Below are 13,637 nucleotides of genomic sequence, written 5' to 3' on the forward strand. Positions count from 1 at the left end.
TTCCGTCAACTCCCCCCCCCCCCCAGATGATGCCCTCTCTCCCTCCATTTATCCCCCCTATCAACTCTGGTCCTCACTTCCCCCTCCTTTCCTCTGTACTTTTTCTGGGCTCCCCCCCCCTCCTCTTATGAGTCCTCGTCCTCCGTCGGCTCCTTCCCCTCCTCCCCCCCCACTTCGTTTTTCCTCTCCTTCCCCCTTTTCTTTCCCATCATCTGTCCAGGTTCCCTCCATCTGCCCTAGGCTGTGGTGTGTAATATTTGTGCCAACTTTTTAGTGCACTGTTCAAGTGAGTGTTCACTGTTGTGCGTGTTTTCCACAGTGTTGCGAACGGAAATCATGCTGTCGCTGGGTGAGATTCTTATATCTCTTGCGAACAGAAACCAGACTGTCGGCGTGCTTTTTAATTGTCTGTCTATTACTTTACCTGTCTGCTTCCTGTGTATTTTATTAGCATCGCCAACCCTTTGTTTTATGTTTTAAGTTCCACAATTTTCCGCCACTTTACCATTTAAGTCACCGATTTTATCGCCTGCTTTTATTATTTATTACCTTCATTTTTTTAAAAAAAAATCTGTAGGCTGAAGAGCGGCGTACTAAGCTACTGCCAGCCCACCCCCTTCGGGGGGATTCGAATCTCAATAAAAGAAAAAGAAAAGAAAAGCTCAGCCAGTCATTCTAAAAAAACAATCGCCTCGCCTTAGACACCTTATTTACTTTCTTGTTCCGTGCCCGAGTGGACGTGGTTGTCTAGTTAGGTTTTCTAGTGACTCTGTTGTTTCGATCTTGCTGTTGTTCGTAAGGTCCTTCGTTGGTCGTGTCCGTCCTCTCCCGTTTGTATTGTTCGCGGGCCGCTCCGTGGGTCCCGCCGCGCTTTCCGTCACGTCAACCCCGCGACCGTCCCGGTCGCAGCTACAACTACACCGATACCTATACTATACCTGTAGCAGCATACACTAATGAACAACACAACTGCATACACTGGTAAGTGGATTCTGAGCAGTAACGAGACACTTGACCATCATAGGCTGTGTTTAAAATGACCACCGGCAGCGGCAATACATGCTTGCAGTCTGCCACGGAACGTCTGCTGCACACGTGCTAGTATTTCAGTGGAGATGTTCTAGCAGGCTGCATTAATACGTCATTCCATATCGTCGGTTGTAGTTGATATGTCCTAGTAGACAGCGTTTTTGAGCTTACCCACAGGAAAAAATCTACAGGCGTCAAATCCGGCGAACGGGCCGGCCAAGGTACACGTCCTCTGCGTCCAATCCAATGATTTGCAAACAATTCGTGAAGACATGCTGTAGTACTTCGTGCACTATGAGCTGGACAGCCATCACGTTGGTATCACAGGTTCTTCCTGGTCTGCAGAGCAACGTCTTCTAGCATCAGTGGAAGATGGTTTGTTAGCAGGGCACGATATTTGTGCACATTCAGTGTTCTGTCTATGAAAAGTGGTCTACGAGTTGATGGTTTACCATCCAACACCACACTTTACACTCCATGGACCTTGACGTTTTATCTGACGGAGCCAACGTGGATTTCCAACAGAGCAATAGTGCATGTTTTGGCGGTTTACCTGGCCATGATTGGTAAATGAGGCTTTATCACTAAACACGATATATGATACATCTGGAGTATCCTGTCTTAATGCCCATGCACGCCATTGTCATAATCGCTTCCATGCAGCTCTTGATGGCGCGAGATTTGATTGGGATGGAACCCATGTGGATAGAGAATGTGAAGGACACTTGCCTGATTCATGCCACTTTCTGGTGCGATTGTGCGGGATCTAAGGTGTGCATCAACTGCAACGACAGCAAGAACATTTATTTCCCCCTCTTTAGTCGTCACTTTTCTCCTTCTGTTACGTTGCCTAGGTGTTTCACTACCACATTCACGTAGCTGGTTGAAAAAGATAACAAATAACTCTCGAGGTAGTTGACGTCTATTGGGAAATCTTGCAGCATGCACCGTACGAGAACGAACTGCATTCTTCCTACGTTCTCCGTACACCATGAGCATGTCGGCTTTTTCTGCATTGGTAAATCCTATCGTCCACTCATGACCTACTGCTCGGACTGTCACACACTAACTGACCAACATGTCCCAGTGTACTCAAGGAACACACAATCACACTGTAAACTAACATAACAACATTGTGCCTAGCAACCACACAAGTTAAATAACACGAACAGGTGTTGGTGTTGGAACTTAAAAATACGATATCTCGTCAACAGTTCGCAGTACACTCCTGCAACAAACACCACTGGCATTGTAACTTACTCTACTTTTAGTTTGTTAATATCAATAGGCATTGTCCATTTAAAAAGTGTATGTTTGCACAAAACATACGTTTTCTAAATATTATTAAAATCTGTTTATTGGCTAACAACACGAGCCCTTGACTACTAACCCATTCGGTGAAAACCGCACTCAAATTTCCGCAATGTTTGTGGAGGTACTTTTCGGTGATTAGTGCATTTTTCAGATCAGAGACGATTCATTAAAAAAAGGAGAAGCTGGAGTAGGACTCGCGCGATGAGGGTTTTGTAAAAGCTTAGTTGTGTCTATACGTAGTAACTCTATAGGTTTTGCCGGGTGAGTCTGCATCAGAGTATGTGACATAAATCGTCGCATCTTTACTTTGACTCAGAAGCTCAAATTTTTTACACAACCATGGGACCCTATGTAAATGTAAGCTCATACAGATGAGTAGGACAAACAAACTCAAAAGTTGGAATACAGCGTTAGCAGTGTCCTGCTTGACACAGTCACGTCGTTTAAATCTCTGGAAATATCGTTGCCAGGTGATATGAAATGGAACGAGCATGTGAAGGTTGTGGTAAGGAAGACGAAGGGCCGACTTCGGTTAATCGGAAGAATTTTGGGAAAAGTGTGGTTCACCTGTAAACGAGACCTTATGTAGAACGCCAGTGTGGCCTATTCTTGATTACTGCTCGAGTATTTAGAATGCGTACCAGCTAGGATTAAAGTTAGAGATAGAAGAAATTCAGAAGCGGGCTCCTAGATTTCTTACTGGTAGATCCGAACAACACACAAGTATTACGGAAATGCTTCGGGCACCCAAAGGGGAATCCCTGGAGGGAACACGACGTTCTTTTCGAGGAACGCTATTGAGAAAATTTAGAGAACCGGCATTAGAAGCAGACTGGCTAACGATTCTACTGCCGCGAACATACACTACTGGCCATTAAAATTGCTACACCAAGAAGAAATGCAGATGGTGAACGGATATTCATTGGACAAATATATTATACTAGAACTGATATCTGATTACATTTTCACGCCATTTGGGAGCATAGATCCTGAGAAATCGAACCTGGAGCAACCACCTCTTTCCGTAATAACAGCCTTGATACGCCTGGGCATTGAGTCAAACTGACCTTGGATGGCGTGTACAGGTACAGCTGCCATGCAGCTTCAACACCATACCACAGTTCATCGAGAGTGGTGACTGGTCTATTGTGACGAGCCAGCTGCTCGGCCACCATTGACCAGACGTTTTCAGTTGGTGAGAGATCTGGAGAATGTGCTGGCCAGGGCAGCAATCGAACATTTTCTGTATCCAGAAAGGCCCGTACAGGACCTGCAACATGCGGTCGTGCATTATCCTGCTGAAATGTAGGGTTTCGCAGAGATCGAATGAAGGGTAGAGCCACGGGTCGTAACACATCTAAGTGCCGTCAGTGCGAACAAGAGGTGATCGACACGTGTAGCCTATGGCACCCCATACCGTCACGCCGGGTGATACGCCAGTATGGCGATGACAAATACGCGCTTCCAATGTGCGTTCACCGCAATGTCGCCTAACACGGATGCGACCATCATGATGCTGTAAACATGGATTCATCCGAAAAAACGCCGTTTTGCCGTTCGTGCACCTAGGTTCGTCGTTGAGTACACCATCGCAGGCGCTCCTGTCAGTGATTCAGCGTCAAGGGTAACCGCAGCCATGGTCTCCGAGCTGATATTCCATGCTGCTACAAACGTCGTCGAACTGTTGGTGCCGATGGTTGTTGTCTTGCAAACGTCCCCATCTGTTGACTCAGGGATCGAGACGTGGCTGCACGATCCGTTACAGCCATGCGGATAAGATGCCTGTGATCTCGACTGCTAGTGATACGAGGCCGTTGGGATCCAGCACGGCGTTCCGTATTACCCTCCTGAACCCATCGATTCCATATTCTGCCAACAGTCATTGGATCTCGACCAACGCGAGCAGCAAGGTCGCGATACGACAAACCGCAATCGCGGTAGGCTACAATCCGACCTTTATCAAAGTGGGAAACGTGATGGTACGCATTCCTTCTCCTTTCACGAGGCATCACAACAACGTTTCACCAGGCAACGCCGATCAACTGCTGTTTGTGTATGAGAAATCGGTTGGAAACTTTCCTCGTGTCAGCACGTTGGCTGTGTCTCCACGGGTTCGAACCGAGTGTGAATGCTCTGAAAAGCTAATCATTTGCATTTCACATCATGTTCTTCCTGTCGCTTGAACTTCGCGTCTGTAGCAAGTCATCTTCGTGGTGTAGCAATTTTAATGGCCAGTACTGTACATCCCGCATCAGGACCACGAAAGTGAGACACGAGAAATTAAGGCTCACACAGAGGCATGTAGACAGTCATTTTTCCATCGCTCTATTTCCTAGTGGAACAGGAAAGAAAACGACTGTTAGTGTTACGGGGTACTCTCCGCCACGTACCATACTGTGACTTGCGGAGTATGTATGTAAATAGAGATGTCCGTAAATGATGCCATTTATCAAAGTCGGAAACGCGATGTTACACATTTCTCCTCCTTGCATGAGGCATCACGACGACGTTTCACCAGGCAACGCCGGTCAACTGCTGTTTGTGTATGAGAAATCGGTTGGAAGCTTTCCTCATGTAAGCACATTGTAGGTGTCGCCGTCGGCGCCAGGCTTGTGTGAATGCTCTGAAAAGCTAATCATTTGCATATCACAGCATCTTCTTCCTGTCGGTTAAATTTCGCGTCTGTAGCACGTCGTCTTCGTGGTGTAGCAATTTTAATGGCCAGTAGTGTATATGAGTTAGCGTTCCATACCTCAATCGATGAAAACGGTACCCTTACGGAATCAGTTTATTGTCAGCCTGTTAAGACCTCTTTTTCTCAGGAACGGATAAAGTTATCAAGTTGAAATTAATGACAAATACTAAGGTCTACAGTTCCTTGGCGCTATAAAAAAATTAAGCTTTCCAGTCAATGCAGCCAACAGATACAGCCATCTATGTCATATACTTTGATACTCCGAAATTCACTCATCGAAACCCTTTAGGGTACTCTTCCCGTTGAGCTAGAACCTTGAAACGTGGCAAAAAGCAACAGCATATGTAGGATCCCTCTATGGTGTAAGAATTTTAATCTTCGAACTCAACGCAATCAGTCCATCCTGTAAACAGTCCTCTGTTAAGATCCCATCTTCTCCATAGTAACGGGCAGAAGTATCAAGATGAAATTTATGTCAAATTCTGAGGCCTACGGTCCCTTGGCAATGGAAACAATGTAGGTTTCTAATTCAATGAAATCAAAAGATATGGGCATTTATGTGACATATTTTGATATGTGATACTTCACGGCTGCGTAACGTTTGGACACTTTAAAACAGCCTATTCGGAAGTGACCAGTTGTTCGTCCACAAAACACGTTTGCCTGTTTTCGTCGGTTGGGTACAGAGAGTCGTTGCAACAGCTCCTCCTATGATGCCAAACCAATTGTATAAATGTATAACATTGCCTCACGAATCAAAATGTTTGTATCACTATACGGTGACTGCACACTCTGCACCTCTATTCCATTCCGTGATAATTCACTGGTACACAGTTTGACGGTTTCACGCCACTTTCGCTACCGCTGAATTCAACCCCAAATTTATCTGCACCACCCTGAACTCGGCCGCAAGGGCTTCTCAATGACATGCAATTGACCCCAAACAACTCACATTCTTGACATCTTGGGTTGCCGGGTGTTCTGCCGGATATCAGCGTCGTACTTGCACGATATTTCGGTAACGTAACTCGTTACCTTCATCAGGTACGACCTGAGAACGATACCCATACAGAGTTCCAGGCGCACCAGACCGAAGATGGAGCGCGCAGGGTCGGGACTGAAGGGCGCGGACCGCAGAGGGAACATCTAGAACCGCAGCGGACCGAAAATGGAACGACAACGCTCCAGCAGATCAGAGTGAGCGGGAGAGGACCACGGGGGGAATGGCTGGTACCACAGACGGGATTCCAAACGCACCAGACAGAAGATGGCACACCTAGGAGCGTGTCTGGGGGGCGCGGACCGCAAAGATAACACCCAGGACTGCAGCGGACGGAAAAGGGAACGGCAATGCTCCAGAAGATCGCAACGAGCGGGCCACAGGCATAAATACTGGACCAGGTCCACTCAGGAGTTCGTGAATTTCCAGGATTACCTGGTAAATAGCGAAATCCTGGACGACGCGATCCCGGACGTGGCCGAGCGTGACGAGCACCAGATGAACTACATGCAAAGTCGGGGGCTCGTAAGACGGAAGGCGGAAGCCCGCGAAGAGAAGTTCAGGGACGAAAGAGAAGAACGAGAAAGAAGGCAAGAGGCGGACCGCAACAGAAGGCGCGAAGCCGCTCTTGCCCGCCGTGACCGCCAGCGCCAAAGCTGGCAGGACGGCAAATAAAGAGAAGACAAGACAAGCAGTTCTGGCCGGGTTTTGCAGGTTTTCCTTGGCCGCTAAGGTAAATACCGGAACTGTTCCCAACAAACTCCTGCAAATAAATTCCCAATTGGGAGAACCCCCCCCCCCCCTTTTTGTACCCCCAGAAAGAAAAATAAACAGTGCCATAACAGAAAAAACTTTACCCAATGGCTGAAAAGAGCAATATGCACGCTCTAGGACAGCCCGTCCTTCTCCATCTGAGAAATGCACGCTAAAAAAAAAAAGAAAAAAAAAGAAAAAAACACTCGAGGAGTAGTCTCAGGTCGCATCTGATGATGAAGGTAACGAGTTACGCTACCGAAATATCGTGCAAGTACGACGCTAATATCCGGCAGAACACCCGACAACCCAAGATGCCATTAGATCGCCGGGAAAGCCTGAAGAATTACAACTCACAATCTTGCCAGCAGTACACGAAAATTTTTCCTCCTACTTACTCCATCCTGTAAACAGCTGAGACGCGCATGCAGGGGAAACTTTCTACAGACGAGAAAGATAAGGCAATCGCTCGTCTCACCTTTGAGCTCCTGCTCGGACCTGAACACCACTTCTACTTCTCCAGCCCAGCAGTGCAGCACCTGGAAGCCCGCCGCCTCCAGCAGCTGCCTCAGCTCCGCTGCAGGGTCTGGAGAGTGCTGGTACGGCGACACGAACTTCCGCACGTCCTGCGCACAGTCGCAAATGGAGCCTGTAAACAGCTGGCCCGTACAGTGCCCTCGACTAGGACTGCTGATAAAATATCGATACATCGATGTTCTCTCCGAAGAATATCGATATTTAATGGCAGTAACTTTCTTCCAGACATATCGATATCAAAGTGCCTATATCAAGTGCCGATATTAATTTTTGTTATATTTTTTCACAGTTCTCGATAAATGTTTTGAAGCTGTTCTTTTGAAATCGTGGTAGAACAAAATTTTGCTTTCATTGGTGAAGGAGTCTTACTACCTCTTGAGTTTTCATCACGACCAGTCTTTCTCTTTGAATGCGTGAAGCAAGTATAGGAGGCAGAAAAAAAAAGTCCGATTGTACTGGAGTGAATGGAGTAACAAGATTTCCGATGTGCAGAAACAGCACACCAGTTGTGTCAAAAAACCATTTTTAACGCAACTAGTGTGCTCTTTCTTGTCATCGGCATTATTTAAAGACAGCTGCTGAAAATGATGAACAAAAATCTGAGTGACAAGATTGGTCTTTGCGACGGGCGGAGACGTGTGAGGGGAAATGCTGACTAAATCGTCGCTCGGCGCTACCAACACAAACTGCAAAGTTTAACCACGCCACGCAGTTTTGACACTACAACTGGTAGGTCGCTGGTGTTGGCAGAAATGAGAACACACAAAAGTCGACATGAAGTGTTCCGGACAAATCCGATACGCGACGAAATCGAACGACGGACCCACCGGACTCCTTTTATTGTGCCACTTATATGCAGTTACCATTGTCAGCAAAGTGGTTATCGCCAAGCGTGAACGTGCATCGTTTTGCTTTCAGTTGTTGCTCTAAAGGAGATAGGCAGGCCGCTAGCTTGTTGAAGCACAGAATATCTAATAATAAATCAATACCTGAATGTTGTTGTTGTTGTGGTCTTCAGTCCTGAGACTGGTTTGATGCAGCTCTACATGCTACTCTATCCTGTGCAAGATTCTTCATCTCCCAGTACCTACTGCAACCTACATCCTTCTGAATCTGCTTAGTGTATTCATCTCTTGGTCTCCCCCTACGATTTTTACCCTCCACGATGCCCTCCAATACTAAATTGGTGATCCCTTGATGCCTCAGAACATGTCCTACCAACCGATCCCTTCTTCTGGTCAAGTTGTGCCACAAACTTCTCTTCTCCCCAATCCTATTCAGTACCTCCTCATTAGTTAAGTGATCTACCCATCTAATCTTCAGCATTCTTCTGTAGCACCACATTTCGAAAGCTTCTATTTTCTTCTTGTCCAAACTATTTACCGTCCATGTTTCACTTCCATACATGGCTACACTCCATACAAATACTTTCAGAAATGACTTCCTGACACTTAAATCTATACTCAATGTTAACAAATTTCTCTTCTTCAGAAACGCTTTCCTTGCCATTGCCAGTCTACATTTTATATCCTCTCTACTTCGACCATCATCGGTTATTTTGCTCCCCAAATAGCAAAACTCCTTTACTACTTTGTGTCTCATTTCCTAATCTAATACCCTCAACATCACCCGACTTAATTCGACTACATTCCATTATCCTCGTTTTGCTTTTGTTGATGTTCATCTTATATCCTCCCTTCAAGACACCATCCATTCCGTTCAACTGCTCTTCCAAGTCCTTTACTGTCTCTGACAGAATTACAATGTCATCGGCGAACCTCAAAGTTTTTATTTCTTCTCCGTGGTTTTTAATACCTACTCCTAATTTTTCTTTTGTTTCCTTTACTGCTTGCTCAATATACAGATTGAATAACATCGGGGAGAGGCTACAACCCTGTCTTACTCGCTTCCCAACCGCTGCTTCCCTTTCATGTCCCTCGACTCTTATAACTGCCATCTGGTTTCTGTACAAATTGTAAATAGCCTTTCGCTCCCTGTATTTTACCCCTGCCACCTTTAGAATTTGAAAGAGAGTATTCCAGTCAACATTGTCAAAAGCTTTCTCTAAGTCTACAAATGCTAGAAACGTAGGTTTGCCTTTCCTTAATCTTTCTTCTACGGTAAGTCGTAAGGTCAGTATTGCCTCACGTGTTCCAGTATTTCTACGGAATCCAAACTGATCTTCCCCGAGGCCGGCTTCTACTAGTTTTTCCATTCGTCTGTAAAGAATTCGCGTTAGTATTTGGCAGCTGTGGCTTATTAAACTGATTGTCCGATAATTTTCACATCTGTCAACACCTGCTTTCTTTGGGATTGGAATTATTATATTCTTCTTGAAGTCTGAGGGTATTTCACCTGTTTCATACATCTTGCTCACCAGATGGTAGAGTTTTGTCAGGACTGGCTCTCCCAAGGCCGTCAGTAGTTCCAATGGAATGTTGTCTACTCCGGGGGCCTTGTTTCGACTCAGGTCTTTCAGTGCTCTGTCAAACTCTTCACGCAGTATCGTATCTCCCATTTCATCTTCATCTACATCCTCTTCCATTTCCTTAATATTGTCCTCAAGTACAGTCGTGGACAAAACGAGCGAGACCCCTCGCCTTTTCTTTATGCTGACCCGCACGGCTTTAAAGTCTGCTACACAGCATAACAGGCAAGGCGACGAAGTGCTACCAACATACTATGCACAGGCGTGAAATTGACAAACTATCTGAATTTTTTTAAACTGTTTTCAATAATTTGTAAGACTATATCAATGCTGATTAGTGTGTTAAATACAACACGTAAATATAAGACAGAACTGAAAGAAGAAACGCTGATTGGTATGAACTGTATCAATAAAAATGAATTTCAACTTATCGACATAACATAACTGTTTTAGTAAGACAAAGAACCCCAGATTGTTACGAATTAGCAAAATTTTATCAGCATTCGGCCGCGAAACGGTCTGTGTTAACGTTCAGACCAGTCATACTGGATTACTGTTGCTGACTTACCATGAAAGTGTGCAAATTTAGCTATGCGTGAAGATTCATAACGAAATTCAGTTAAAAATCATTCAACGCCAAACTTAAGTCAATTTCGTTATTGACAGAAGCGGAAAAAGTAGGCAGTAACATGTATGAAATTCTACAAGAGTGTCATATTGACATCCACAGGGCGCCAGTACAGAATAAAGGTAGCGATAAAACGTATTGGGGGCGCGAGAATTTCTTAAAATTGCTTTGCTGATATTCTACCTTCCTCCATCGAGATTAGAACCGAAAACAAACCAGACCTTCCTTTCACTACGCTAGCAGACAACCCCGGAAAACAGCCCTCTATTATTACCCCAGACATGAATAAGCCGGCAATTTCGCAATGAAAATGGCAAAATGATCTGCAGTTTCTGTTGCATAGAGCTTTCTGGACTCAAAAACATGAATTTTCTTCCTTTATGTCACCGCTTACGTGACTATCATTCGGGATGTTTATCGAAATAACAAAATACTGTTATTAGAGAGTAAATTTAGTAGGATAATTCTGCACCACCCCAGGAAATAAACGGCTACATAGCTGTCAAACGTATTCTACACTGTTTCTAATCCTCCACTGGACTCGCCACAGCCAGAAAACGTTAATTAGCCGAAGTGTTTCTTAAGCTAGCTAGCAATGGGAATGTTCGCACTTATAAAACACGGTGGCATTAATACTGGGATGTGAATTACCACGTGTATAGGCAAATGGATTCTATTTGCATTCCTGTAAACGTGATTTAGATCGAAAGCGTAGCTACGATTAATACGGTGATGTATCGACTGCAAGTAGAACATTTCGAATAAAGAGTAGGTGTTATTTATGCGGCCCTCATCTTCAGTAGCTGCCGTAGCTGTTTTCGTTGTTAGGATTTCGACACCTAAACCGGTAAAAATGGAACCCTTCTACGTCAACGCAATCTAAAGATACGGCCGTTTATGTAAAGAAAATTTACGCGAAAGGTCAAAAAATGGGTTCAAGAACTATGCGACCAAACTGCTTAGGTCATCAGCCCCTAGACCTAGAACTACTTAAATCAAAGTAACCTAACACACATCGATGCCCGGGGAAGGATTCGAACTGACGGCGCAAGCAGCCGTGCGGTCCGCGGAATGACGCCGTTGAAAGCACGGTTAACCCGCGCCGGCAAGCTGTTAATATCATCTGATGTTGCTAACAAGTTATTTAGTTCTGGTGAATGATTTTCTGCGCAGTTCATTTAAGATAGAATAACTAAAATATATTAGATGTTACGGAAGACGAAGGACGCCTAATTCATTTCCCTCTCTTTATTTGTGATTTAAGATTCGCAATCTGAGCATACCTATTATCCATAACCACACTTTAGCGCCACACAGGTATGTGAAAGAAACACATTGGCGTACAGTTTTAGACATAAAAACTGACCGCCGGTCGGCCGCCACAGAGACTAAGTCCGAGTCGTTCACTTAACGTGGCCAATAAAACACAATCTGGCAATACTGTTAGACGCGGAAGTCTTAGGAGGAAGTGTTGTCTACTTCCGAGATGTTCTCGGATTGTGTGAGCCCTTGGTCTAGTGGTGCCCGAACGGTAGTTCAGTGTGTTCGGTCAGAGGGCTAGCTGCCCTCTAACAATAAAAAAAAAAAAAAAGCTGGTTTAATGGATCAACAACGAGCTGAAACGGGTGTCTTTCGACGTCCGCCCCGAGCAGATACAACGAACGAAAACGAACAAATTGATATGAACTTTGTGCATTCTAAACTTATGGTCGCCTGTTTGCGTCCAACTGTTTTTTTTTTTTTTTTTTTTAACCGCATTTCGGTCTAAAGTTATGAGTCTGATTGAGCATCGAAGATAATTCGCATAAAATTCTACTCACCAGCAATAACAAGTATTCCAGAAACAACTCCGCAGGACAGCTCGCGGCTGCCTCGCGATCATAACAGCTTACGCTCGAGCGTTTCCCCGCGCTGCAGCGGCTACCGGCCACCGGCCAGACGCCACCCGCCGCCTGAAATCCGGCGCCGCCCATTTGAACGCGCGCCACGCTCTCAGTGTATATATCAACTGTCATTTTCGAATTTGAAGTTCTAGTTATCATCTTGCAGTTAAGCACTGGATTTTGCATACTTGAAAATCATGAACTACAGTTAAGCATTGTAAAATTGGGTCGCAAGTGGAAAGAGGTGTAACATCTGCAACACAACGTTTACTTTTGGTATAACAGAGGGGTGAATGCAGAGGAGGCAGCTAGAGAGATTTGAACTGTGTTTGGAGCGAGTGCTTTTGGGAAAAATACGCCAGAAAAAGATATTCGTGTATCAACAAAGATCGTTCTGGCGTGAATGATTTTCCACATTAAGGAAGTCTCGACTACTGATATATGTGATAGATTACCATTTTACCATCATGCGACATTTGCATTCAACAGGCAAAGTTCAGAAGTCTGGTGTAGGAGTACTGCATGCTCAAATTCGAAACAACAAAATTCAACGGAGTGACTATTATTGAACGTCATCAGGTCGCACATCGAGCATTCCTATGCAGTTCTGTTACTGGTGACGTGTCATGATGCCTTTATCGTTAACTTCCTAAGAAGAAATGAAAGGGGGAGCCCCACCAAAAGAAGTAAACTCGAGGAAAGAGTAGTGTGAACATAATATTTTACATCTGATAAATCCAAAAGTGTGTTTTGGGCTACGAATTCTGCCCCCAGGGTGTGTGCAACACAGCTGGAATTTGTTGCCAACAACTGAGACACTTTTCGGTATCAGTGTAAGAAAATCGAGGAACAAAACTACATCACCTGTGCTACTGCATGATAACGCACTATGTTGATTTGAGAAACAAAACTATCCAGGAGATTGATAGGAAAGTCGTCTCTCAGGCACTTGTATTGATAGGGAAGTCCTCTCTCAAGAACTTGTCCCTCTCGTCATATATTTGTAAAATTTTACCTTTCCCGCTCTTGATCGATCAACCATCAAGGCAATTCATTTCTAGACGAAAATACTCTTATAACTACTCTGGTTTAATGACATCGTTAGAACCAGTAGGTTTCTACAGGCGTAGAATTCGTAAACAACTTTAGCATTGTCAGATCGTTTTAGATATCGTGAAAGAGAATTCTGCTGCTGATTAATTTCTCTTTGATAATCACTGTTGCGTTTAGTAAACTAATGGAAAATGCAATTAAAATACTCACTGTACTATTACAAATTAAATTTAGCTTACTACAGAAACATCACGACGGCAGTCTAACTTAATGAAGCATTAAGTGCCTGTGAGACGATTGAGCCTATGTTAACACGA

General features: G+C 44.6%; 1 protein-coding gene across 1 annotated transcript in view; it reads right to left on the minus strand.

Moving 5' to 3' along the window:
* The window catches only part of LOC126234917 (juvenile hormone acid O-methyltransferase-like), a 127,639-nt gene that overhangs the window by 22,632 nt on the left and 91,370 nt on the right, over window positions 1-13,637 (minus strand). The window contains exon 4 of the mRNA XM_049943657.1: window positions 7,270-7,417. Within this exon, the coding sequence (XP_049799614.1) occupies window positions 7,270-7,417 (148 nt within the window). The remainder of the gene's footprint in view (window positions 1-7,269; window positions 7,418-13,637) is intronic.

The sequence above is a fragment of the Schistocerca nitens genome, chromosome 2 (assembly GCF_023898315.1).
Source record: "Schistocerca nitens isolate TAMUIC-IGC-003100 chromosome 2, iqSchNite1.1, whole genome shotgun sequence".
NCBI lineage: Eukaryota > Metazoa > Arthropoda > Insecta > Orthoptera > Acrididae > Schistocerca > Schistocerca nitens.